This window comes from Eumetopias jubatus, unplaced genomic scaffold, assembly GCF_037043125.1.
Source record: "Eumetopias jubatus isolate StellerSeaLion01/CBP00866 unplaced genomic scaffold, mEumJub1_p1.0 scaffold_11, whole genome shotgun sequence".
Classification (NCBI taxonomy): Eukaryota; Metazoa; Chordata; class Mammalia; order Carnivora; family Otariidae; genus Eumetopias; species Eumetopias jubatus.
In genome coordinates, this window is record NW_028274817.1 from 15,272,555 (window position 1) to 15,297,232 (window position 24,678).

The 24,678-nt window shown below is 43.1% G+C and overlaps 1 protein-coding gene across 2 annotated transcripts; it reads left to right on the plus strand.

The window, feature by feature from the left end:
- Positions 1-1,306: 1,306 nt before the first annotated feature.
- Positions 1,307-24,352, plus strand: MOSPD1 (motile sperm domain containing 1). 2 transcript variants are annotated; one of them, XM_028094416.2, is made up of 7 exons: positions 1,307-1,412; positions 7,864-8,077; positions 13,433-13,690; positions 13,801-13,876; positions 15,518-15,735; positions 20,563-20,724; positions 22,741-24,352. In XM_028094416.2, exons 3-7 carry the CDS (start codon positions 13,537-13,539, stop codon positions 22,770-22,772), a joined length of 642 nt encoding a protein of 213 aa, XP_027950217.1. In that variant the 5' UTR covers positions 1,307-1,412; positions 7,864-8,077; positions 13,433-13,536; the 3' UTR covers positions 22,773-24,352. The 2 variants fall into 2 exon arrangements, with proteins under 2 accessions (XP_027950217.1, XP_027950216.1); XM_028094415.2 differs by lacking the exon at positions 7,864-8,077.
- Positions 24,353-24,678: the final 326 nt, after the last annotated feature.

The window sequence follows — 24,678 nt, forward strand, 5'->3', positions numbered from 1 at the left end:
GAAGAGGTCCTAGTGAAGCCTGGCCTGGGCTCCTTTCTGGGCCTGCTTAGGGCTTCAGATACAGTGGAGTTGAAGGATTTCATTTCATCCAACTATACTGATGCCTTTTCTGGATTAGGCATTGTGCTGGCAGCTGTGGGTCACTTTGAGGAATTCATAGTTTAGGTAGGAGAGAAAGGAAGACATAATACACAACTAGTGATTACCTAAGTCAGGAAGAATTGCAAAGCAGTATAAGCAACGCTCTATGGCGATGGAGCTGGAGTTAATAGTCCTCATGGAAGATCCTAGAAGGTTTGTTGGAGGAAGTAGCATTTCCACTGGACCTTGAAAGACAGGTAGGTATTCCAAAGACAGAGAAGGGAATCGATGAGCAAAGGCATCGGAAGCCTGAGCCCAAGGGACGCCTGGCAGCCCATTGCTGGTGTGGGACAATCGAGGAGAATTCTTGGGGCCTTCTACTTGTAGGGAGGGAACATGAAGCAGGCTGCATCTTCCTCTGCCTTTCTGAACAGCATTAACATTTAATTCTGAGTATTCCATCTCTGATGATATTTTAAGGGGCCTATGACCATTACCGACAGTGCGGCTTCCTTTCAAGGGGGAGTATTTAGGGCAGGCAGCGTGCTCCCTGGCCCCACTGTCTTCCAGGGAGGCCTGGTTTATTGCGTTGGGGTATGGGGGTGCATCAGAAAAGGATTACGGAGGACCTCCTATCCCATGCCCAGGGATTGTGGGCACCTTCTGAGACACTGAAAGGTTTTAAGCAGAAAAGTAACAGGTCCCCTGTACATCTTAGATAACTCCCTCTGGTTGCCGTCTGGGAGATGGTGTGGGCAAAGGCAAGCGTGGAAGCAGAGAGCCCAACCAGGAGGCTACTGCGGAGCTCCAAGCAAAAAAGGTCATGGGGTCTACACAGAGCCTGTAGCACCGAGGACGGGGTGGAGAAAGGGGGTTGATGAGATGGGCGGTAGAAATCAACTAGCCTCGGGTACTCACTGTGTGTATGGGCGTGCGTGTCTGTGCGCGCCTGGGGAATCAAGGGTGACCGCCCGACAAGTGCAAAGGGAGATGACCCTCACGAAGGGTCTCCGGTCTCCTCAAGGGGCGCGGGAGGGGAGGGGAGGGAAGGGAGAGGTGCGGGACAGCAGGAAGAAGTTGGGAGCACGGGGAAGGAACAAACCCGAGAGGCCAGGTGGCGGTAAGGAGGCTCCGCCCCCGGCTCCGGGCCCGCCCCCGGCTCCACCTCCTCCCCCTCTTCCCACCCACCCCCAACCGCAGCTCATCCTCGAGGGCGGAGAGAGGTGGCATTTGAGTCCTCCGGTATCCCAGCAGGCAGTGCAGCCTAGAGACGCTGACAAAGGAGCGGAGGGGCAGTCGCAGCTGCTTTCCGAGGAGCCGGGGTTGCCGAGGTGAGAGTCCCCCCCGCCGTCCCGTCACCCACTTCCTCCGACTTCGGGAAGACGTGGAAGTTACGTTGCCGAGAGACCCCGCGCGCAGAATGAGCCGTCCCCAGCCCCCGAGCTCGGCTCTGTGACTGACGGCGGGGCTCGGCGGCGCCGGGCTGCGGGTGGGAGGTGGGGAGCGGGCAGATGGAGCCCTTTCTGCCCCATCTCTGACTGTCAGCTGCCCCGCCGCCCGCGGAGCCCGGCCCCAGGGTCCGGCCGGCCCGTGCGTGCCTTTCCCGTGCCCGGGCGGCGGCAGCAGGCTCGGGATCCTCCCGGTGCCCGCCCGGCAGAGTTCGGTCGCCCCGGGGATGAGACTCCAGGGACAACTCTTTGGCGGATGTGGCGAGGAGGGCTAGGGAAGGGAGGCTGACTCCCCATTCGGGGTGACACCGTCCTCTCCCTAACTCCTCCTCCTTCCCCCAACCCAGCCGGTCCCCCCCCCCCCCCCTCGGCGAGCAACTGGAAGGAAATCGGCGGGGCTGGAGCGAGGCGTCCCGGGATGGCTGGAGGGAGGTGAAAGTGGGGTGGCGAGGCAGAGAGGGAGAGCGAACGCCCTCGCGGGGTAGTGGCGGGGGGTGGCGGGGGTACGTGGCCTGCATCCGTCCCCCTTCCTGGACCTCCGCACGGATCCTGATGGTTGCACCAGCTGCTCGGCTGTAAACAGGCTCACATGACCGGTTTCACATGGAGCCGGCCGGTGTGGGGATGAAGGCTGGAAAGGCTGGGCCCCAATCAGGTGGAGCTTCAGTCCTAGGACAGACCGTTTCAGACTCCCTCTCCTGCCCTCCAGCCCTTATTCAGTGTTCTGCGGTTTCCCCTCTGGGTAAAGTAACTGACAATCTGCCCTCTCGGGACTAAAGTTGCTTTTCTGCCCCAGTAGAAGCCAAGAGACCTCACCTCGGGGAATGAGAGGGCAAAATACTAAATGAAAGCGGTCCCCCCCCCCTTTTTTTTGACCGTTGAGGGAAATAAAGAGATGGACGCAGACCTGGAAAATGGGATCCTTTGGATCTTGCCTAAAAAGCAGTCCTGTTCTATCGGAATGCATTGCGTTCTTAATGTGAATTCCAGAGAGAAGGAGGAAAGTCTCCTGTTTCAGCCAGGGCACACCTGGAATTTAATATATTCTTGCTGATGGAAATCTTGTCCATGTTTCCTTTAAGTGCTTGGAAATCTGCCTATAAAATGCTATATACAGGATATTGACCAGGGAGGGGACACCAACTTCTAGATTACATATATATGTGGTAGAAAGCAGTGGGACGTTTGGAAAACAGGAAGCGGGGCCAAATGTGCCTTTCAAGTTGTTCACCTCTACATACCCGAACAGGGTAGGGTACAAGATTAAACTAGTTTCTGAAGCATTTCTGCAACTCTCAATTACAAGGTTTACTCAAATACCAGGATATTTGAAAATATGGAGTTTCTCAAATCTGTAAGGGGTAGTGGTGATAGATTCCCTTTACATGTAATATATAATTAGATGTAATGGGCAATATTCAGTATAAAGTTACCCCTTTGTAGGTGAAGACCGAAAACAGAACAAATGGCTTATAAAATAATGCATGTTTCTCCCCCTGAATCGTTCATGCACATTTTCTTCCCCAATTTTTTATTTTTAACGGTTTTCTCCTGAAGCTTTGACATTTAATTCTTTTTTTTTTTTTTTTTGAGAGGGTGGGGGCGGAGGCAGAGGGAGAGAAAATCTTAAGCAGGCTCCACACCCAGCATGGAGCCCGAGGTGGGGCTTGATCTCAGGACCCTGAGATCATGACCTGAGCCGAAAATCAAGAGATGCTTAGCCACCTGAGCCACCCAGGTGCCCCTTAACTCTAATTTCTGAAAAACAATTAAGAAACTACAAGAAAAGCTTCCCCATCCTATAATAGCCCAATAAAGTAAGTAATTTGCTACTTTTTTCTGTTTTTAAAAATGTTTAAGATGAAAAATAGAGGAATTTTACATATCATCTAAACTTTAAATGGGCAGATGATCAGTGTTGCTCTGAATCTTGTTTTGCCATCTTGTAGTATTGTAGAGAATCTTGCCCTACAATAAATAGATGAAGTGATTTACTCTTTGAGGCCTTCTGTTTCCTCATCTGTAATACGAAAGTTTTGTTTAATCTCCAGGGTCCCTTATGGCTCTCAAATTCCATAAAATAGTGCAGTTTTTGATTGGGAACTACTCTTGGACAAAATAAGATGGTCAAATAAGCCAAGTTATTGGTATCAGCTGGAAGAACATGCAGTCCATAACAAGAGCTATCCAGAGTCCTAAAGAAATAGGGATTGTGCTCTGCAAAATTCTCATTAGGTAAATTAGCCATATGGGTTGACCTGGACCCCTCTCTCCTCTCAGTCAGGAAATTGAAGATTGCCTCAGCTAAATCCTGCCTCCAAAATTAGAAAGAACAGTTCACACCCGACTTTCTTGACCTTTAGGGCATTGTACAGCGTGGTTCTTCATCCCAGCTTCTTCCAGAATTAAGTGGGCTGTGTGATCAGTGATGAAGTTAGGATGAAAAGAAGGCTCTAGCAGGGTCTCACCTTGGCAGTGCCTTGGTTACATAGATCCCCAGAACCAATGGCCTTTTTCAGCTTTGCAGCGTTTGAGATTTAATTTTGCCAGCACATCCCAAAATTGGCAGTCTCAAGGATTGATTCACGCTAACCAAACTTACAAAAGATTTTTATGTTAATATATGAACACCAGTTGACTAACTTCCCGTGAGAAGTCGAACTGCCAAGCTGACCAAGACGACTCGTGGATAAGCCCGGGTACCCTTTGCTTTTGATGCTATGGAAACACAGACATTGTGCTCCATCTCCCCCCTTTTTTCTAGGGACTGTGTGGAACACTCCTTTCTTAAAACACCTAGTGGTTGATAACCTTCGACAAGGTTACAGCTTTTATGTGAAAACCCTTGCAGTCACACCTTCGTATGGATATATCCTAGTCACCTGATTGAATCTGGGCCACCTGTAAAACATCTCTAAAATCGGTTTCCTCTCCATTCCTCCTGCCTTCATCTAGGCCCTCACTTCATGCCACATTGATTCAAGGGTGACTTGGTTTTTCCTGTAACTCCTCTGGAGCCCGCTGTTGTGCTTAACTGGTCAGCGGCAACCCGATTCCTACTCCAGATCTTATCCAGTCCGTTCTCCGCTTAAGACCCTTGAGAGGGGGTGCCTGGGTGGCTCAGTCGTTAAGGCGTCTGCCTTCGGCTTGGGTCATGATCCCAGAGTCCTGGGATCGAGCCCCGCATCGGGCTCCCTGCTCAGCCAGGAGCCTGCTTCTCCCTCTCCTGCTCCCCCTGCTTGTGTTCTCTCTCTAGCTGTCTCTCTCTCTGTGTCAAGTAAATAAATAAAAATCTTAAAAAAAAAAAAAAAACCCTTCAGAGGTTGCCCATCACCCGAAGTAGTGGTTCTCAAAGTGCAGTATGCATTTGAATCATCTGGAGGGCGTATGAAAACAGAGGTGACTGGGCCCCAACCCCAGGATTTCTGGGGCAGCAGGTCTGGCCTGGGACCCAAGAATTGGCTTTTCTAGCAAGTTCCCAGGTGAAGCTGCTGCTGCTGGTCCGGTACCACATTTTGAGAACCACTGGCACCCAGAAGCAAGTCTCCACCCCCGAACTTGGCTTACAGGATTTTTCACCATCTCCCGCCACTCCTCCATACAGGCTATTTTTTAACCATGTGCTGTGCCAAAGCTCATCTTAAGAATCCCTTTCATGCTTCTACACATCTTCCTGGAATTCACCCCCCTCTCCACTCCTACTGCAAACTCCTATTTAAGGCAGCCTGGCACTTTCTTTATGCTCCTAGAGCTTTTTTATCTACCAGCATTTTAACACTTGTCACATCATATCCTAATTACCATGTATATCTGTTTTTCCTGCTAGACTGAATTTTTCAAGGGCTGAGACAGTGTTTTCATCTTTTCTCCATATTCCTCAGCACCGGGCCTAGCACATAATAGGTGCTCAGTTAATGTTCCATGAATGAACTTGTGATTCTAAAACTCTGGAGAGGGCCATAGGTAGCAACATATGTATTTATTTTTTTAAAGATTTTATTTGTCAGAGAGCACAAGCAGGGGGAGCAGCAGGCAGAGGGAGAAGCAGGCTACCCGCTGAGCAGGGAGACTGACATGGGGCTCGATCCCAGGACCCTGGGATCATGACCTGAGCCGAAGGCAGATGGTTAACCGACTGAGCCACCCAGGCGCCCCACAATATATGTATTTCATATAATGAATTCATACGGATTTTGCTTTGAGAATCGCACATCTCGAAATACCTTCAAATACCTTGAAATACATTGAGATATTGTAAAACAAAGATGGGAAATAACTAGTTTTAAGAAAAATGCTTTTAAAACTGATGCTGCTGGAGGGCATCCTTATTTTTTTTAAATCTTAAAATGTACTCAACTTTTCCATCTTGAATAGAAAATAGCCTGTCATCACATTATTTATAGCCGTTCAGTCCCATTGGTAAGACATCACATTACACGAAAAACCTAGAAAATGTGTGGAAACCAAATGGCCTAATACTGCACAATGAATGATTGAACCTATAAAGTGGACATTAGAACATGGCTTGTGAAAGACTTGACTTTATTTTTTTTTTTAAGATTTTATTTATTTATTTGACAGAGACAGAGGGAACACAAGCAGGGGGAGTGGGAGAGGGAGAAGCAGGCTTCGCGCTGAGCAGGGAGCCGACGTGGGGCTCGATCCCAGGACCCCGGGATCATGACCTGAGCCAAAGGCAGACGCTTAACCGACTGAGCCACCCAGGTGTCCCCGAAACACTTGACTTTAGGAATATACCAGCCATTAAAAATCCTGAGAGACAATACTGGAGATTTAAAGAGGAAGAGAGCAGAGCTGATGAAATGGGAAGGAAAGAAGAGGTTTGAATAACAGACTAAAGCAGAAGAACTTAATTGCTCTTAACTGTTTAGTATTTCACTGGCCATTGGCAGACCACACCAAGTATGGAGGAAGGAGATAGATAGTCTTTGTGCCCAGATAAAAGGGAGCTGGCCCGGAGGTGGAGCTGGGAACCCTAATCGGAGTAAAGACAAGAAGCAGGGAGAGGCGGTAAGGAGCGGGTGCACTGTGGCCCAGCAGATGGGTTTCTGGGGAATCTGGACTTGGGATAATCCTTAGCTGTTTCAAGCTTGAAACCACTTCAGCACAGGAATCCCTAAGGACCACTTATTTCATTTGATTTTTCTCGCAGCCTCCTCTTTCCAAAAAAAAAAAGGGGGGGGAGGGTAAATGACAATATGCTTTTAAAGTGGTTTCTGTTTTAAATCTCCATTTTGAATCTGTGGTGAGCAAAGGTATTGAAACTCTCATTTATCTCAGAGTCTGATCTTTCCCTTCTTGTCAGTCTAAAGTGAGGAAAACAGAAAATGATCACACTTTAGGGTACTGGTGTCCCTGGACTGATGGTGGAAGCGTGAGGACTTCATGTGTTTAGGCGAGTGTGTGTGTGTGTGTGTGTGCGCGCGCGTGCGCGCGCACGCGTGTGAGAGAGAGTAGTTTGCAAACTGGTCACAAGGTGGTGTACACACATAAGGTTTTCTTTCCAAATTTCATTCACGATTGCATTTCTGTGCCTTTGGTACAGAGGGAAAGGACAAGGCAGCTCCCGAGTCACCAGCCGCACTGCTTCCCTGTGACGTCGGGGCTATCTTGGAGCCTAGTTGGGCACTGAGGAGCCAGGGCTAATGATGAGAGGGAAACGGGGAGGGGTGGGGAGAGGCAGCCGGGAGTGCGGATTCTCTGTCCTCCACTTACCCCAACCCACGGTAAGCAGCTGCCATAGATTGGCTGTTCTTTTAAGTGGGATCCTTTCCCTGTCTTTTATGGACAAAGTGTGTTCGGCCATGAGGAAGAGGAATGTCCCTTGATGGAGGAAACCGTTATTAGTAAACACCTGTAGGCAAGCTGGTAAGTTCAGTATCTGCTAAGTGCCTAATACTGAGCTTGGGTCTATGTAGGATGAGGGGGAAAAAAAAAACCCTACGGAAAAACAATATGGCATTATGCTTGAAGTTTGGGGAGTCCAAATTAACCCACACAAAACAAATGTCAGAATATTCAATCAATACAGTAAGTACATTAAAAGGTAATGTAATAAAGTCAGTGAGATCATGTAGATCAGAGAAGTAGAGGAAGACCACAAGGAGGGGAAATTTGAAGGCAGCTTTGAAGAATGAGGAACATTTTGGTGTCCAGAGAGGTAGACTACAGAATAAACCTTGGTTACTAATGCTCTCATGGATAGTTACCAACGACAGCCATAGGTCCTGGTTCATAATCAGGAAAAGAAAGCATGCCCAACTTAGTTAAGTGAAACTGTCTCTCAATTGTTTTTCTTTATAAAACTGAAAAGGAAACACATGTATCAAGACTTGAATTTTGGATCATCCTTTGAGAACTCTTCTGGAGAAGCAGGGAACTTTCTAGAGATGAGGGCATGTGTGACAATGTGACAGTGAGCATCAGAGGCAGGACTTTTGAAATGAGACACAGAGGAGACGGAACCATTTAGGAAAGTGTGAGTCTGGAGACCAGAGATCTGCCACCAGCACCTTGTGTGACCTTGGGTAAGTCCTTTAACTATGCTGGGCCTGCTTTCCTCAGAGGTAAAATGAGAAGGGCTGGGAGCTCACATTCTTTGACTTTGTGTGTGTTTGACTTTTGGAAAGCAACCTCATAAACCGATTTGGAGTCAGGTTTTACCGGCTTAGTATATAATCTTTCCCCAGAATTTTTTCACTTTATCATTTTGCAGTGTGGACGGGAGGAAAGAGAAAGTGTTAGTCGCTGGAAAACCATCAATTAGAGGCAGGTGTTCCACTTCATTATGTTGGTTGGCAGAATCTCTGATACTGCTCTGGTGACCTGGTGCTAATTCCCCCCTAATTTCCATTGGTCGGAGTTCAGGAGGCAATTTATATCTTAGCCAAGATAAGTGAGAAATGGGAACAGGGATACAAAGAGAAAGAATAAACTGCTAAAAACCGATGAAACACTTCTTAAACACTGATCGGGAGATAGACAAGCCTATTTATTGACAGTTCCTGGGGAAAAGCGTTCATATTCAACTCGTCAAGAGAAAGCTTCAAAATGAAAAGAATAAGAATTCTACTAAACCATTATGTAAAGCTAGCGAAATTTCTACTCTGACTTGTTGTGCCAACGAACTTCCCCTTAAGGTTGGAAGAGTTTAGTGCTTGTTCTGTGTGGTTACTTTTGACTTCCCAGTCAGATTTATAAACCGTGTCATACTCCTTTATAACAAAAAGTTGCACATTTCCCTCAGTTTGCAAGCCCTCTTAAACCTTTTTTCTCACTGGAATGAGCTTCTGTTGCGTCTAAAATGATTTTAAAGAATTGAAATCATGACATTTAACACATTGTTTAAGGCTCTCCATCTTATTAAAGGATCATGAATTGGAAAGTGCAATTAACAGATTTTTCACACATTGTTTCTAAATTCCTTCTTTAGTTTCAAAACTGGCACCTTTTCCAAATTAGGCCCTGGAGGAGTTGTTGTTTAATTTGACTTAAACACACACCCCCCCCCCCCACACACACGCACGCACGCAAACTTTTGAAGAGGTGTTCATAGGGTTCAGAATTCAAAAGATAGAAGATGGGAAAAGGTATCCAGAGGAAACTGCCCTTTCACCCCTGTCCCTAGCTGCTCGGGTAGTTTCTCCAGGGGCAGCCCTGGCTATCCTTCCAAAGATCTTTTACCCAGAGTGGGGAAACCTCCCTCTCCTACACAGATGGTGGCACACTCTCTACTCTGCATTGTACCTTGCTTTTCTCACTTAACACTGCACTTGACGGTCAGTCCGTACCTCCACGACACAGAGGGCTTCCTCTTTCTTCTTGGCGGCTTCTGGGCCTCCCAGCAAATGGCTGTATCATACTTTATCTCATGACCACCCCCCCCCCCTTAAGGGACAGTTGGGCTGTTTCCATCTTTGACTATTGACAACAACAGCTAACCCTTGTTGAGTGCCAAGCTTTGTTCTGTGTGCCTCCCATAAATCATTTTATTTACTCCTCAGTACTGAGGATTAAAATACTTCCACGTATGTGGTTTCGCACAAGAGGAATATTTATGCCGGCTGAATTCCTAGAAGTAGAATCTCTAGATCGGAGGACGTGTGTGTTTACTTGTGGCAGGTAGAGTCCGTGTGCCAGTTTATATCCCTGTCAGCAACATTAGGAACATGCCTGGATGCTCCATGCTATCAAACTTGTTGCCTTTCGCCAGTCTGGCAAGTAATAACGTGTATTTCGGTGTAGCTTTAGTTTGTATTTCTCTTGTGAGTGAGGTTCTACCTCCCCTGGGAAGTTTAAAAACAGTTGGTCCTTTTCTGTAAAATATTGTAGCATTTGCTCATTTTTATGGTGAGTGCTTTTTCATAATAATTGGTATTTCCTCTACATCTAGTAGGGAAATCAGACCTGGCCTATGACTGAAAAAGTTCCTTTGGCTTTGCGTAGACTTTTTTTTTTTTTTTTTTTGCCATGTAGCGTTTTAAGAGTTTTTCAATAGTTGAATTTATCCATATTTTTTGGTTTCTGGTTGCTAGAAAGCCTCAGATTAGAAAAGAAAAAAAGATTTCCCATGGTTTCTAGTGTTTTACGGTTTTCTTTTTCTACATTTAAAACTTGGATCCATTTGAATTTACCCTGATAAAGTTTTGGAATTTTGTAAGGAATAAGGGATAAATTCAACTTTTTTTCCCCCCTAGGTGGATAGATACCCGGTTTTACCAACATTTATTGACTAAACCGTTTTCCAGAAATCAGAGATGCTATGCCACATTTTTATTATTATTGTTTTTTAAGATATTTTAATTTATTCATTCAAGACACAGAGATACAGAGAGAGAGAATGTGAGCAGGGGGAGAAGCAGGCCCCCCACTGAGCAGGGAGCCTGACTTGGGGCTCAATCCCAGGACCCTGGGATCATGACCTGAGCCGAAGGCAGACGCTTAACCGACTGAGCCACCCAGGCGCCCCTAAATTCTCATCCTAACAACGTTTTAGAATGAGATGTTGAATACTATTTAGTGATGGCAAACTCGGATGTTGTGTTTCTGATAGCCAAGCTCACTAAGAAAGTAATAGAGCTAATTATTTTCTGTTGGAAAAAATATACCAAACTTCTGAGAGCACATTATCCAAATAGAAATGTGTATGGCCCTTAGCAAAAGAAAGAAATATGTGGCAAATAAAAACTCAAAATTAGAATGATTTCATCGGATGCTGTTCAGAATAATCTTAGTTTTATTGTATTACAGTGGAGAGTTAGTTAGCTGGAGTGGAAATGCTGAACTGTAGGCAGGAGGCCTGCCGACAGTATCTGTCTCTGTCTCTTCCTAATTGAATAACAACAGCAAACACTTAGAACATTGCCTGGCCTACAGTAAGTGCTAAAAGCGTTGCATGTCTTAATTAATTCAGTATATGTAATTAATAAAAAGTTTGTAATTGGTTATGAATGATACACATATTACATGGTATTACTAATAAAAATGTCAGTAGGTCCTTTCAAAAAAATAGGCCCTTTGGGAAAAAACAAAAACAAAACCCCAAACCCAACCCTGTCATGAGCTACATGCATGCTGTAATAGGAAGTAGTATGATGATCTGGGACAGCTTGTGGATTATGATCTTCCCAGCGTTGTCCCTCACCTTCACATTTCTGTGCCTTGGCATATGCTGTCCCCTAGGTCAGAATGCCCTTCCTACTGGGGTCCCCCCAACACAAAAGTATATGCCTTTTTTTTTTTTAAGATTTTATTTGAGAGAGACAGCGTGAGCGAGCATGAGCAAGGGGGGGGTGGAATGGGCGGTGGGGAGAAGCAGACCCCCCGCTGAGCAGGGAGCCTGATGCGGTCCTCGGCCTCGATCCCAGGACCCTGGGATCATGTCCCGAGCCGAGGGCAGATGCTTAACCATCTGAGCCACCCGGGCGCTCCTGCCTTTTTTGTTTTCTTTAGAGACTACCTCAAATGCCCTCTCCTTGCCCCTCTTCCAGGTAGAATTATTCATGTAATCTAATTCCCTAGCACTTTATATATAGTAGTATGCATTATAATAGAGGTAGCTTAAATACTGTTTTGTCCGTTAGATTTGAGTCTTTTTATTTGAGAGAGAGAATGAGAGAGCATGAGAGGGGGGCGTTTCAGGGGGAGAAGCAGACTCCCTGCTGAGCGGGGAGCCCGATGCGGGACTCGATCCCGGGACTCCAGGATCATGACCTGGGCCGCAGGCAGTCACTCAACCAACTGAGCCACCCAGGTGCCCGAGTCTTTTTTTTTTTTTTTTTAAGATTTTATTATTTAGAGAGCACAAGCAGGGGGAGAGGGAGAGAGAGCATCTCAAGCGGGCTCTATACTGAGCACGGAGCCCGACGCAGGGCTCGATCCCATGACCATGAGATCTTGACCTGAGCCAAAACCAAGAGTTGGTTACTCAACTGACTCTGCCACCCAGGTGCCCCGCAATTTGAGTCTTTTGAGGGCAGGGCCTGTGCATTATTCATCTTTGTATCTCTGCACAGCTCCTGACATAGTTCCTGGCTTATAACAGGTGTTCAGCTGAAAGAAAATAAAAATTTGCATACGTGATTATACAGTATCTCATTTGATAAAAGTTGGAAGGGCCTCAAGCAGAGTCGGCACACCAGCCCGATAGCTGGTAAAACCAAACAGTTTAATCTTGTGTTATATTGCTCTTTGAAGGTGTGGGAACTTGAACACAAAGTATGAAATGGTTTATGGGCTCTTTTAAAGGTGTCGTCTACAGAGTGAAAATCAGACATTTTCTGTGATCGTATTGTTTTAGTTTTTGCATTTTCAGAAGCCACATTCTTAGGATGCTAGCTAAATAAATGTTGTTGATTAAAATGAGATTAGGAAATAAACAGCAACATCACACCTATCAGACAGACTTCTGCTAGCTACAACTATTCAGGACATATTCAGGAACCCCACAAGGAATCCAAAAGGTCTCTAAATTGGACGAAAAGGGCTCTCCTGAAGTCTGTGTACTTGACAGAGCCACTTGAATGCCAGAGCCTACGGACTGACTTTGAACTTTCATAGAAAACTCCCAAGGACTCCTTAACGAGTTTGGATTTTCGGCTTCCTTTCAAGACCTTTTTGCTTGTCTTGGGTTTTTGGTAAAAAAAAAAAAAAAAAAAAAAAAAAAGATGAACTCTCTCACCCATGCTGCCAGAAGGCACTAACTAAGGCATTGTTGAAACGAGTGTAAAAGTAAGTCTCGTGTTTTTCTCCCATAACGCATGGAAACTTAATTTTTTTATTTTTTCGCCTTTGAGAATTCTGATTAGGTCACATAAAATCAGTTGTGACAATACTTAATTTGCTCTACTTCTTAAGAAATCCGAGGTTTTATTTTTTTAATTTATTTTTAAAGATTTTATGTATTTGACAGAGAGAGGGAACACAAGCAGGGGGGAGTGGGAGAGGGAGAAGCAGGCTTCCCGAGGAGCAGGGAGCCCGATGCTGGGCTCGATCCCAGGACGCTGGGATCATGACCTGAGCTGAAGGCAGATGCTTAATGACTGAGCCACCCAGGCGCCCCAAGAAATCCGAGGTGTTAAAGAGTGATGGCCCTTTGATCTCACCTCCTTGAAAGAGGGTGATTAATTTGAGGTAGCAAGACTTTATTCTAGTATTTATGTAATTTATCATAGGTTGAAATCTTGAGTGTGAAAGGAGCGTGTGTAAATTTCTTTGCATAGTTTGGAACAAGCTGTGTAAGTAAGCCACGAGGAAAAGTCCAAGGGCATCTTTAAATGGTTTGGGGACCTGTTTTAATGCAAGCTGAACATTGCTTTTTGTTGGAGGGACAGCAAATGAAAACAGGTATCATTCGATTTCCTTCTCTCTTCTTCTCTTTCTAGATTGCCAAAATGCTTTGGAGTTTTTAACTAACTGACTTAAGAAAAGTCCAAAATAGATTTGAGACTGTAAAAACAGAAGCTGCAGCAAGGGGGATTCAGTGCCAATGCATCAACAAAAAAGACAGCCAGAGTTAGTGGAAGGAAATCTTCCTGTTTTTGTGTTTCCCACGGAGCTAATATTTTATGCAGATGACCAGTCAACACATAAGCAAGTGTTGACTCTGTATAATCCCTATGAGTTTGCCTTAAAGTTCAAAGGTGAGTCTCCTAGGTCTCTTTTATGGATTGTAACTAGTCCCTACTAATTGTTTACTTGTAGAAACTAATTTTTAAAAAACACTAATGGCCATTGTGACTTTTTCTTTCAGTTTTGTGTACTACTCCAAATAAGTATGTTGTCGCTGATGCTGCAGGTGCAGTAAAGCCTCAGTGTTGTGTGGATATGTAAGTCAAAATCCCTTCCTGGTAACATGTTTTTAGTGTGTTAATATTTATGTGTTTAACTTGAAAAGGATCTCATCTTGAAGCCATTCCCACTTAGGCATTTATTACATTTTGAATTTTTACTGGGAGTTGTAGTCTCTTACAATTCTTTTTTAAATTTTATTTGTTGTTTTTTAAAGGTTATTTATTTGAGAGTGAGAGTGAGCGCACATGGTGGGGGGGTGCGGCGGGAGCAGAGGGAGAAGCAGACCCCGCGATAGATCATGACCTGAGCGGAAGGCAGATGATTAGCCGACTGAGCCACCCAGGCGTCCCAATCCCTCACAATTCTTAAGAAGCCCCTAAGATTCTAAACAGGTCGACCAAATCCTTAGTAATATTTCACGATGCTGGAGCTGATGTGTGTGTTAATATTTCCATGAACATCTCCTCAATTGTTGTGCTTGTAGTTATCGCGGGGTCGCTTATGAAGGTCAAGTTCTAACTCATTCCTTTAAATTTCCCTAGCTATAATGGAATTTAGCTTTCTTTGGAACATCCTATTATAGTGACATTTGGGAAACTAGTCATACTACATTCACGGAACAATGGTAATATAAGTTCATCTGAAATGATTCAGCTAATAAGCCTGGAAGTTAATCTCTACAAACAGGAAGCAAGTGTGTAGCTACTCATCTGTAAAAGGTTATCTGAGTTCTTCCAGATAATTTTGTCAGAAATTAAGTGTCAGATAGATGATTGTTTGTTCAAGCTGTTCATATGTAATTTTCACTTTAGAGCTAGTGGAGACCGGATGGAGCCATTGACCAGCTCTTAATTTAAGCTACCGAGTAAACTGTATTTGTTTAAACCTTCCATGAGAGTGAGAAGCAGAAGTTTTTTCTTCTGAATACGTTTTCATCCCTCCATATCCATAAAATGATGTATCTTTTGAGGACGTGTTTTCACAGGTTTCGTTTGATTTTCATTCAATACACAGTAAGCAAGGACTGTTCCAAAGAAATGTAGTCTCTTGCCAAATAAATGTGTTATCTTTGACCTAATTGGTTTGTGTTCTCTATTAAGAATGAGGTAAGATAAATGGAATTGTAGATCGCTCTTGTAAAATTGCAAGTGCTTTATACTCTTTTCAGAGGAAGACAGAAGTGTATTGTTAGCCTTCTGTTGCATTGGTCATACTGGTTACTTATTCAGTTGCTTGTTTTTACCTGTGTGCACGGACTTTCAGTTTTGAGTCTAGGTGAGGTTTGTTGCTTGCACAATAAATAAGTGGCAGTAGAAACCCACGAGACTTTGGTGAGGAAGAATTTCATATATCCTATTCAGTAACTATGGCTGCCCGCAGAGCTCAAGGGGGGAATAATGTCCTTGCTAAAAGGAATTTTCTTTACCTATCGTTCTTTTACTTCAGACTTTTATTCTGCATTGTAGAGTATGTGTTTTCATCAAATATTTTAGAATCACCCATTTCCTTTTCGGTTATGCTGTGACTTTTTTTTTTTTTTAAGCATCATTAGCAACTTTCTGTATTTGAACATTTGGTTACAGTTAGTTAATGGTCTCCTGTATGAAATCTCGGGCTGACTTCTGTTTGACAGGCCCCCAGAAACCTAAATAGCATTTATTTTTTAATGTTTTCAGTGTGATTCGTCATAGAGATGTTCAATCCTGTCACTATGGCGTAAAAGACAAGTTCCGCCTTCAAGTTTCCGAGCAAAGCCAGAGGAAGGCTTTAGGAAGGAAAGAGGTTGTGGCTCTTCTTCTCCCATCTGCCAAAGAACAACAAAAGGAAGAAGACGAAAAAAGGATAAAGGAACATTTAACCGAAAGTTTATTTTTTGAGCAGTCCTTTCAACCAGGTAGTTTTGGGGTTGCTTTTAAAGCCCGTTGGCGCTCTTAACGCATTTCTAACTGGAAAAAAGTCATCAGGGAGCTAAGAATCATGACTAGAAAAATGATCTGCCACTTTCCACCTAATTAACTACTTCAGAACGGAACCGAACTAGAGATCAGGTACCGAAAAACCGAGCAAGAGGCCTAGAGCTGGACTCGAAATGAGGAGAGAAGCTCTCGGCCGCCGAGGCTGTAAGGAGAAGGCCAAGTGTTGCTATCGCCTCTGAAATGTTTCGACCCGACAGTGCAGCCCCCCTGTACTTTCGAAGGCTAGCACAATTTGGCAATTATATACTTTTGTTTCTGTGACTTTCCCGTATCCTTTCTCATTTAATGAGTTCGAAGAAGGAGAGAGATTGTGTTTGGCAATAGGCCAAGCTTGGTGCGCTGTTCATATTATTTTGGAAAAAAAAAATCTCATTAAAGTTGAAGTTAATTAAACTAAGTAGATTATAATATCCCCTGTGGGCTATTAATTGAATCCCTCTCCATTCCTCATTTCCTTTCAGCTTAGATATTCAGAAGTGTTATGATATATTCTTTCAACATTGACACTGTCCTCATATTCAACTCTCTGGACGTCATTCCTCCTCCCTCTTAAAGTCTCATTATCTCCTTCCAACCCCATTATAAGAGGAGGAAGATAAAATTTTCCACAGAAAAACATGGAAACTTTTTGATAGTGATATATGAATGTGATAGCAGCTCTCCTTGAAATTGCAGCATTATCTATGAGGAATTAAAAACAAATCTACTTGTCATTACATTAATTCACAGGTCCCTATCAGTTTGTTCATCTTAGAGCTTAGAGTGTTTATTTGGATAACACAGGGAGTAATGCCTCTTTGATTTACTGCAGGCAGGAGTCTTCTCCATCCATGTATGGAGTGCCCAGGTTTTCTGGTGACACCGAGACTAGGGACTAGGTAGAAGCCAGTAGATTGCTTCTTCTCAGCAACTGTTACTGACCAATAGGACTAGATTTTTCATCTTTTGAAGCTGAAAGAGAGCCTCTGGTAAATGTCACTTTGATCTCCAATCAGCATTGTGGAGTTGGCTTACACATGTTTATGGAAATGCAGGATTTCTCCCTTGGAGATACCTCCTCTAGAATAAGAAAAGTCACATAATGACTCTTTGGTTTTTGATGTTCAATTCATAATTTAAAGGAAAACGGCCATCGGCTCATTTCTGTATTTAACAGACCAGTTTAATAGCCCCCCCCAAATAATAAGGATTAAAAGTTTTCTTTTTTTCCCCTTTATTTTAAAACTTATTAGAATTCAGGTGAAAATCATCCTAAAAGCCTAAATAATTACAGTGTGTATTAATTGTGCATTTCATTCTTATTTTCCTTGGACAGTGAACCTTTGGTATCTGAAGCATATTAGAGAATTCTTCTAATTGTAAAATCCCAAAGTAGATAAATGAAGGAGGTGATTTCTGTTTTGGGGGAAAAAAAAAAAAACTCTAAGCCATCCATGTCAGGAAGCCCAATGAAGACAAGCACCTTATTTGTCTAGTTAACTCTCATGTCCTTGGCCACGAGCAGAATGCCCAGCACAGAGTAGTGTGTGCATGGGTTTCACTAGGAGGGCTGGACTTCTCATCCAGTGGGGTGTGTTGGATTGGTTTGCTTTGTCTCACAAGGTTTCCATGGCTATTGCCACTCTTCAGAGCAAGGAGCAACACCACAGTAGAGCCCCGTATGAAGTCCTGGCCGACAGGTCCAGTTTGCAAGCAGTTCCCCCCACGTTCCTAATAACGTGGTAGGAAACTGAGGAAAGTTTTCTTCTTTAATAGTGTATAATGGTGCCTGATTTAGTCCATGTGGACAAAGTGATATTTTTCACTTGTTTATTAAATGAATAGTAAATTACGTGTGGTTTCCAGTATGTAAAATTCTATGGCTTTTCATTAAGTGTCTCTGACCTCAAATGTTGAAACGAATCGAGATTGTTTGGGGGGAGGTTTTAAAATGTCATTATTTTTGCACATCTTTAGCTTAGAGAAATGATTATTAGACATATTCCAAGTGCAACAGTGTCGTGAGGCTCTGTGAACCAGCCAGAAAATGGTCAGAGGCTAGATCATGAAAGATGCAGATTTTATAAATGTGTTTTTATAAGTGTATCAAAAGGCAGGAAAATGAGAAATTTCTTCTCAAGTTGATTGTACCTTTAAAAGACATAGCAGTAACAAATTCATAAAGGAAAACAGCACCTACAATCCCACACACTTAACAAATCTACTTACATAAGTGTTCTGTGTTATTTTCCAGACCTTGTCTATGTGCATAAGTACATTCATATATATATATATTTTTTTTTCATTTAACAGAAATTTAAGAGAAACCCACAAAGCATACTTTAACAAAATACCAAAGCCCAGGTTATTAAAAAGATGTTTTGAAAAGATGCAGCTGCATCTTGGTGGGTTTGTCTTAATTACATTGCTAATGAACTGCTACGTCTATGCAATGTTTTGAGTCCGTGCCCTCTGGCTTAAGAAAATTACACTCTTTATTATTGTTTATAATAATAAAAGATTGAAAATGACCTAAAAGTCCATCAACTGGGGATTGGATTAAATTATGAATATTCATAAGATGGGATGCCAGGTAGCCATTTATTTCCAAGGATCTGATAGAATGACAGATGCTTATACATTGACATAGAAAGAGGCTCATATATATATTTCAGAGAGGAAAGAACAGTTACAGAACGGTATGCATATTATGGTCTCATTTATGTTAAAAAATTTTTTTTTACATGTTTATGTGGGTATTTATAAACTCTGAAAGGATCTGTACCAAGCTGTTAACAGTGTTCTCTCTAGGAGGGTGAGACTGATCAGGAACCTCTATGTTTTCTATAGCTCTATAAAATTTTTACAACAATCTTGTAGTATCAGAAGAAAAGCCATTTCCACTTTGAAAAATTGCAAGCATCTATGCAAATGTCTTTGGAATTTCTCTAAATACTAAAAATTCCTTGAAATTATCTTTATTGTGGGTTTCAGCCAGCGGTGTAGTAGGTCATAAATAAATGTTTGCCTTGAAAGCTTATCTCTGCAGCAAATATAAATACAAAGATACTTCATTTACTAACTAAAAATAAGACTTGTTTTTAGGTATTTATGCTGTTGTTTCGTCTCAAGCAATAATCACTATAAAATTTGAATTTGTTTTCACCCATCTGGCTTTGGCAAGGCTCAATTAAACTTCGCACAACAGCTAAGGTATTAATAATTTAGAAAAGCTGCATTTAATAATAAAATGAACAGTGTTATTTCATTAATAAAACACAAGATTGTGTTGCTGTTGGCTATTCCTTTTAATGAAAGAAGGGTGGTGGGAAAAGCTCTATGACAGAAGATACTGTTACCAGGTTTCTTAAAAATATGGGTATGAATATTACACACATACAGCAAAGCACTGCTAATGTTTTTTAGATTTTCTTTTATTGTAGTAAGAACACTTAACTCACAAATGTTTAAGTGTACAATACAGTATTCGCTGTAGGCACAGTGTTGTACAGTAGAGCTCTAGAACTTACTCATCTTGCTTAATTGAGACATTATGCCCATGATTAGTAACTCCCATTTATTTTTTTTGGAAGATTTTATTTTATTTTTTTAAGATTCCAGTTATTAGAGAACATGAGCAGGGAGGAGCGGGGCAGAGGCAGAGGGAGAAGCAGGCTCTCCGCTGAGCAGGGAGCCTGACACGGGGCTCGATCCCAGGACCCCGGGATCATGACCCGAGCCGAAGGCAGACGCTTAACTGACTGAGCCACCCAGGCACCCCAGTAACTCCCATTTTAAACACACCCCCAATCCCTAGTTACCACCGTTCTACTCTCTGATTCTGAGTTGGACTGTGTTTTAGATACCTCATGTAAGTGCAATCATGCGGTATTTGTCCTGCTGTGACTGGTTTATTTCATGTAGCATAATACTTGCTAGGTATTGTTTCTGCTTCCTTGGCTGTAAATGGGATAGAGCAGAGGACAAGAATTTTCACAGGTAGCTTTTTAAAAAGATTTTATTGAGAGAGCGAGAGGGAGAGAGCACGAGCAGGGGGGGAGAGGGGCAGAGGAAGAGGGAGGAGCAGAAGCAGACTGCCTGCTGAGCAGGGAGCCCGACGCGGGGTTCGATCCTAGGGCCCCGGGATCATGACCTGAGCCAAAGGTAGACGCTTCACCGACTTGAGCTGAGCCCCCCCAGGCGCCCCCACAGGTAGCTTTAAAACACTCATGTAGTGCTTTGCTGCTGCTTTTACTGTTTTCAAAAATGGTAGCAGGATGCTACAGTTATGAGGACCAAACCTGTCTACCTAAGATACTCTCAGAAGGCAGTGGGCTCCAGAATGGAGTGAGAGACACAAGCCATCCATTGGGGTACAGGAAGAAAATATCAGAACTTCAATTTCTATTTCTAGCCCATTCTTTAAAAATTCTGTTGGTATATTTTATAAACACATACAGACGATGCATGCTTGACCACTTTCTACTCATTAGGGTGAGGCGGGGGTGGGTAAGGATGGTGACCTTTCAGTAGGAACTTACTACCTCACAATGCCGTTTCAACATTCCATTTCTGTAACGACTCAGAGACATTATGGGCTTCCAGATAAGTCCAGCAGATACGTCCCTATGGCATGGAAATGATGGGCAAAGAGTCAGAAGTAAGACAAAACCAGCATCCTGGTGAGTGGTAGACCGTCTGTGCGAATGAACTTTGGTCTTGGGGCATTTTTAGAAGCAAGCTCAGGAATTGTTGTCTTTTTACAGAGAACAGAGCTGTGTCCTCGGGACCTAGCTTCCTAACTGTCTTCCTGGGAGTGGTGTGCATTGCAGCTTTGATGCTTCCCACACTGGGGGATGCGGGATCGCTGGTGCCCCTCTACCTCCACTTAAGTGTGAATCAGAAGTTAGTGGCCGCTTATATCTTGGGTAAGTGCTCCAAAGCTGCGCGTGGGGTGTGTGTGTGTGCGGAGGTGGTGGTTGTGGCCTTAGATGTGTAAGGGGCCATGGTGCTCGTGCTGCTTTAATTTTTTTTTTTTTTGATAGAAAAACAGGTAAGATTGCTTCAAAAGCATGTGTTGAGGTAAAGTGCATTTTAAGATTTAATGTTTTGGCTTACATTTTGTTCTTTTTTTTTTTTTCCCTTTTTAAGTTTATGTAAGTCCTCTTTACATGCGTGGGGGCTCAAACTCACGACCCCAAAATCGACAGTCCCATGCTTTACTGACTAAGCTAGCCAGGTGCCCCGACGATGAGTTCTTTGTAGCTGATTGATCCAGCACCTAATGCTATATTCAGTTGTTTTCATTTTGCTGACTTGCGATGGTATAAAACAGGTCTAAAATGTAAGATGTGTATATTGCCCCATCCAGCATTTCTACTTCTAGGAACTGATCCCAGGGAAACCCTTAGACAAAGTGCATACAGTGATAAAGGTGAACAATGCAGCCTTGTTTAACACTGTGAACCTTTCTCTTTAAACCAGTTCCCAGATTTCCTGTTAAGTCATTCTTTCAGTCACCCTGGCTTGAAATCTTATAATTAGTTTAACTGAACAAACTGTTCCTCAGTCCCTGCCATGTGTCAGGGATTAGGGATCCAGTCACAACTGTCTTCATAGTCTCCTGGCACCTCTTCCGAGAGGCCAACTCTTTTCAGTACTCTCTCAGTACTCCTTGGTATGCTCTCTTTTTTGATCTTTATTTTTTTAAAGATCTTATTTATTTGACAGAGAGCGCGCACGAGCAGGGGGGACGGGCAGAGGGAGAGGGAGAAGCAGGCTCCCCGCCGAGCAGGGAGGCCGACGCGGGGCTCGATCCCAGGACCCCGGGATCATGGCCTGAGCGGAAGGCAGACGCTTCACCGACTGAGCCACCCAGGTGCCCCTGTGCTCCCTTTAAGTTTCAAAATTGTCCTCTCGGTTCGGCTTCCTGCCTTCTATCTGTGCCCCTTCTCTTCCCATCCCTGTCCCCCCCCCCCCCCCCGCAACCCGTTATTTTAACCCGCCAAATGCCCCATTGCCTTGCTGTCAGATGGATTTCCATTCTGGTTTGGTTTCACCCCCGCCACTCCCTGCCCGGGAGCCATCAAGGACCCCCCAGAGCCCACAGAAAGAAGTAGGACTCCGTAGTTGGGCCTCCGAGGCTCTCCACCCTGAGACCTCTTTGAGCCAGTCTCGTCCAGCTGATTGCCTGTCTAAGTCCTTGATCCCAGCCTGTGAGGTTAGTCCCGAAAAGCTTATCGAAGAGTCTGGTCAGCCCCCTTGTCCCCACTTTGCCGTCCCTGCACCTGAAATGCCTGCTGATCTCCTTGTTCCTTACCATTCCTGTCCACCTCTTAGGCTTATTTCAGCTTTACCTCTGGGGCATCTTTTCTGACCTGCCCTGGTCCTACGGGATTGTTCTCCCCTCTCTGTGCTTTGTCCCTCACCACTTTTTTTTTTTTAACCACTTATTTAGGACCGAGCATATTCTTACATTATTAAATTTTTATGGTTTCATGTGTGCAGTCTCTTCAAAAGAGACAAGCCCAGCAGGAATACTATGCTTCTGTGTCTTTGTGGTCCTAGAGTCCTGGGATACAAATAGGCTCGACACGTTTTTGTTGATGAAGTTGGCCGGCTTTCCTGACACTTTAAAATGCCACGTCTGCTGTTCTTATAGCTGATGGGACTGGATAAAGTGGGAGGGATATTTAATAGTTAAAAAATTAGCTATGGCCAGACATTAGTGATTTAATTAAATCTATCCAGTGACTGCCCATTGCTGTAAATTGGATTTCTTCTGTATAATATCAACTAAATTCAAACTGACTTTGGATTCTTGGTGGAGTGCCTGTCTCTGTGCTGTATTTTATTTGCTCCTTGAGATCTAAACAATGGCTTATTGAATGGAAGACTTTGTAAAATGCATGGCTTTAACTGTTCTCCACTTTTTTTTCTTTCAGGTCTCATCACAGTGGCTATACTTAGAACATGAGCAAGGAATTCAGTTGACTTCTGAAGTAAATTTATCTCGCAAATATGAATGTGGACTGCCTTTTATCTCTCTTTCACTCCATTAACATGCTACAAACTATTGAATGATTTACAGTAATTGCAAAAGTATAATATATATTTTAAATTACTCTATAATTTTATTGGAAGGACTCCAATACATTATGTTACAGACAGCAAGGATGCTTCTGAGTGACGCCTAGGAAATTATTTGAAGAATCTTTTTATATCTAAAGCTATTGTGCAAAAGACTTTAACTAAAACACCTATTTTCTCATTTTTTTTTTCTAATTCACTTTGATTCTTAAGGTCATATGTCCTTCCAAGTGAAAGGCCTGAAAGAGCGAACTGACCAGCCTAAACATGAAATGACATTTATTTCCCTAACTACAAACAGCAATGTTACTATGTCAACAATACCTTGTCCTCTGTCATTATCAGCAGTTGCCATGGTGTTTTTAAAAATAAGTGTTACAGTTAATGCGTGGAGGGTAAAAAAAAAAAAAAAGGGAAGGAAAAGCATAAAGTATGGAGGGAGCACGCTTGGGATCTCCCAGAAGACCAGACATATTTAATTCATATGCTGAACTACAGGGTAGGTAGTTCTGGGGTTTTCTTTAACACTCCTAGAAGTAGCATGACTTCTCTGTTTGGTCTAAGAATTTGAAAGGAAGGTAGCATTTGTTTAGTTATTTGGTTCACCCTGGCTTTACCTCTGGATCATGCTTTATGTTAATAGGAGGAGAAAAATCACTTTATCATTTCTTCCTAACCCCTTGCCTGACTGTCAGCAACTAAGCCCAGACTGGGATTACCAGATGCCAGGTGTTGTATGTAGCGATGTTTTTCACCTTTAAACTCTTAAGCCAAGTATAGGAAATCCTCGATATGTGTCTATTTTATATCCGTCACTGAGACTTTTTTTTTTAAGTTTCTATTTATTAAAACAACTTTACCAAAAAAAAAAAGTCCCCAAAGCACAAATATTTACATTTCTTTATAGCTTCTTCTGATCTTTAACATATATATGCAGTTTTAACTGTTATTGTCCTAATAACTGATCTTTTGACTTAGGATTTTTATCTGAGAGCACAATGCATTGAGTCTCTTGAAAATCATCTTTCAGATCTTTTTATAGAATGAACTTATGCACTGCTACTGTAGTCTTCCCAAGGAATATACATAACCACAAAATGTATGCCTGAGGTTGGTTTTTGCAGGAAATAGTACTTTGCTTCTAAAGTGAAAGCTTTTACATATACTCTTTAATAGAAAATCCTCATTGTTTAACAATTTGGGAACGATAAATCATTAAATGGATCATGTCTGTACATTATGTAGTGACTGAAAAGCACAGAAATGTAATCTATTTTAAACTTTGTAAAAAAAAAATTATGTTTGGAGGCTATTCTTGTTTCTCTGTCCCTTTCAAGTCCTCTGTGTATGTGTGCGTGTGCATGCGTGCATATGTGTGAGTGCACGCGCATGCGTGTGTATGAGATGACATATTGTAAAGGACAAATTACTTTAAAAAAATAAATGAAAATGGAGGCCTGAGTTTCACACTGACGTACACATTTTATTCTGGTTACCTCTGAGGAACTCCGTTTTAGTCTCCTGTTTCCTAGAGCTGTCTCCTATCCCTGTGAGTTAAACAGGAAAAATAAGAAGTGAAATATATGAGCTAAAATGTCTAAGTGTCTTAATTTACCAGGGGAATTAAATTTTTGAATAGGTAATAGTCACGTGCTTCCAAAGTCAACTATAAAAAGGTATACCGGGGCGCCTGAGTTTGAGCCCCACGTTGGGCGTAGAGATGACTTTTTTAAAAAATAAAAAGGTGGGGGCGCCTGGGTGGCTCAGTTGGTTAAGCGACTGCCTTCGACTCA

What these genes read in the sequence shown, in the direction of transcription:
- MOSPD1 (XM_028094416.2), top strand. Translation starts at nt 13,537, where the DNA reads ATGCATCAACAAAAAAGACAGCCAGAGTTAGTGGAAGGAAATCTTCCT. An exon ending in GTTTGCCTTAAAGTTCAAAG is followed by an intron (nt 13,691 to 13,800) that starts GTGAGTCTCCTA and finishes TTTTTCTTTCAG; the next exon opens with TTTTGTGTACTACTCCAAAT. An exon ending in AGTGGCCGCTTATATCTTGG is followed by an intron (nt 20,725 to 22,740) that starts GTAAGTGCTCCA and finishes TTTTTCTTTCAG; the next exon opens with GTCTCATCACAGTGGCTATA.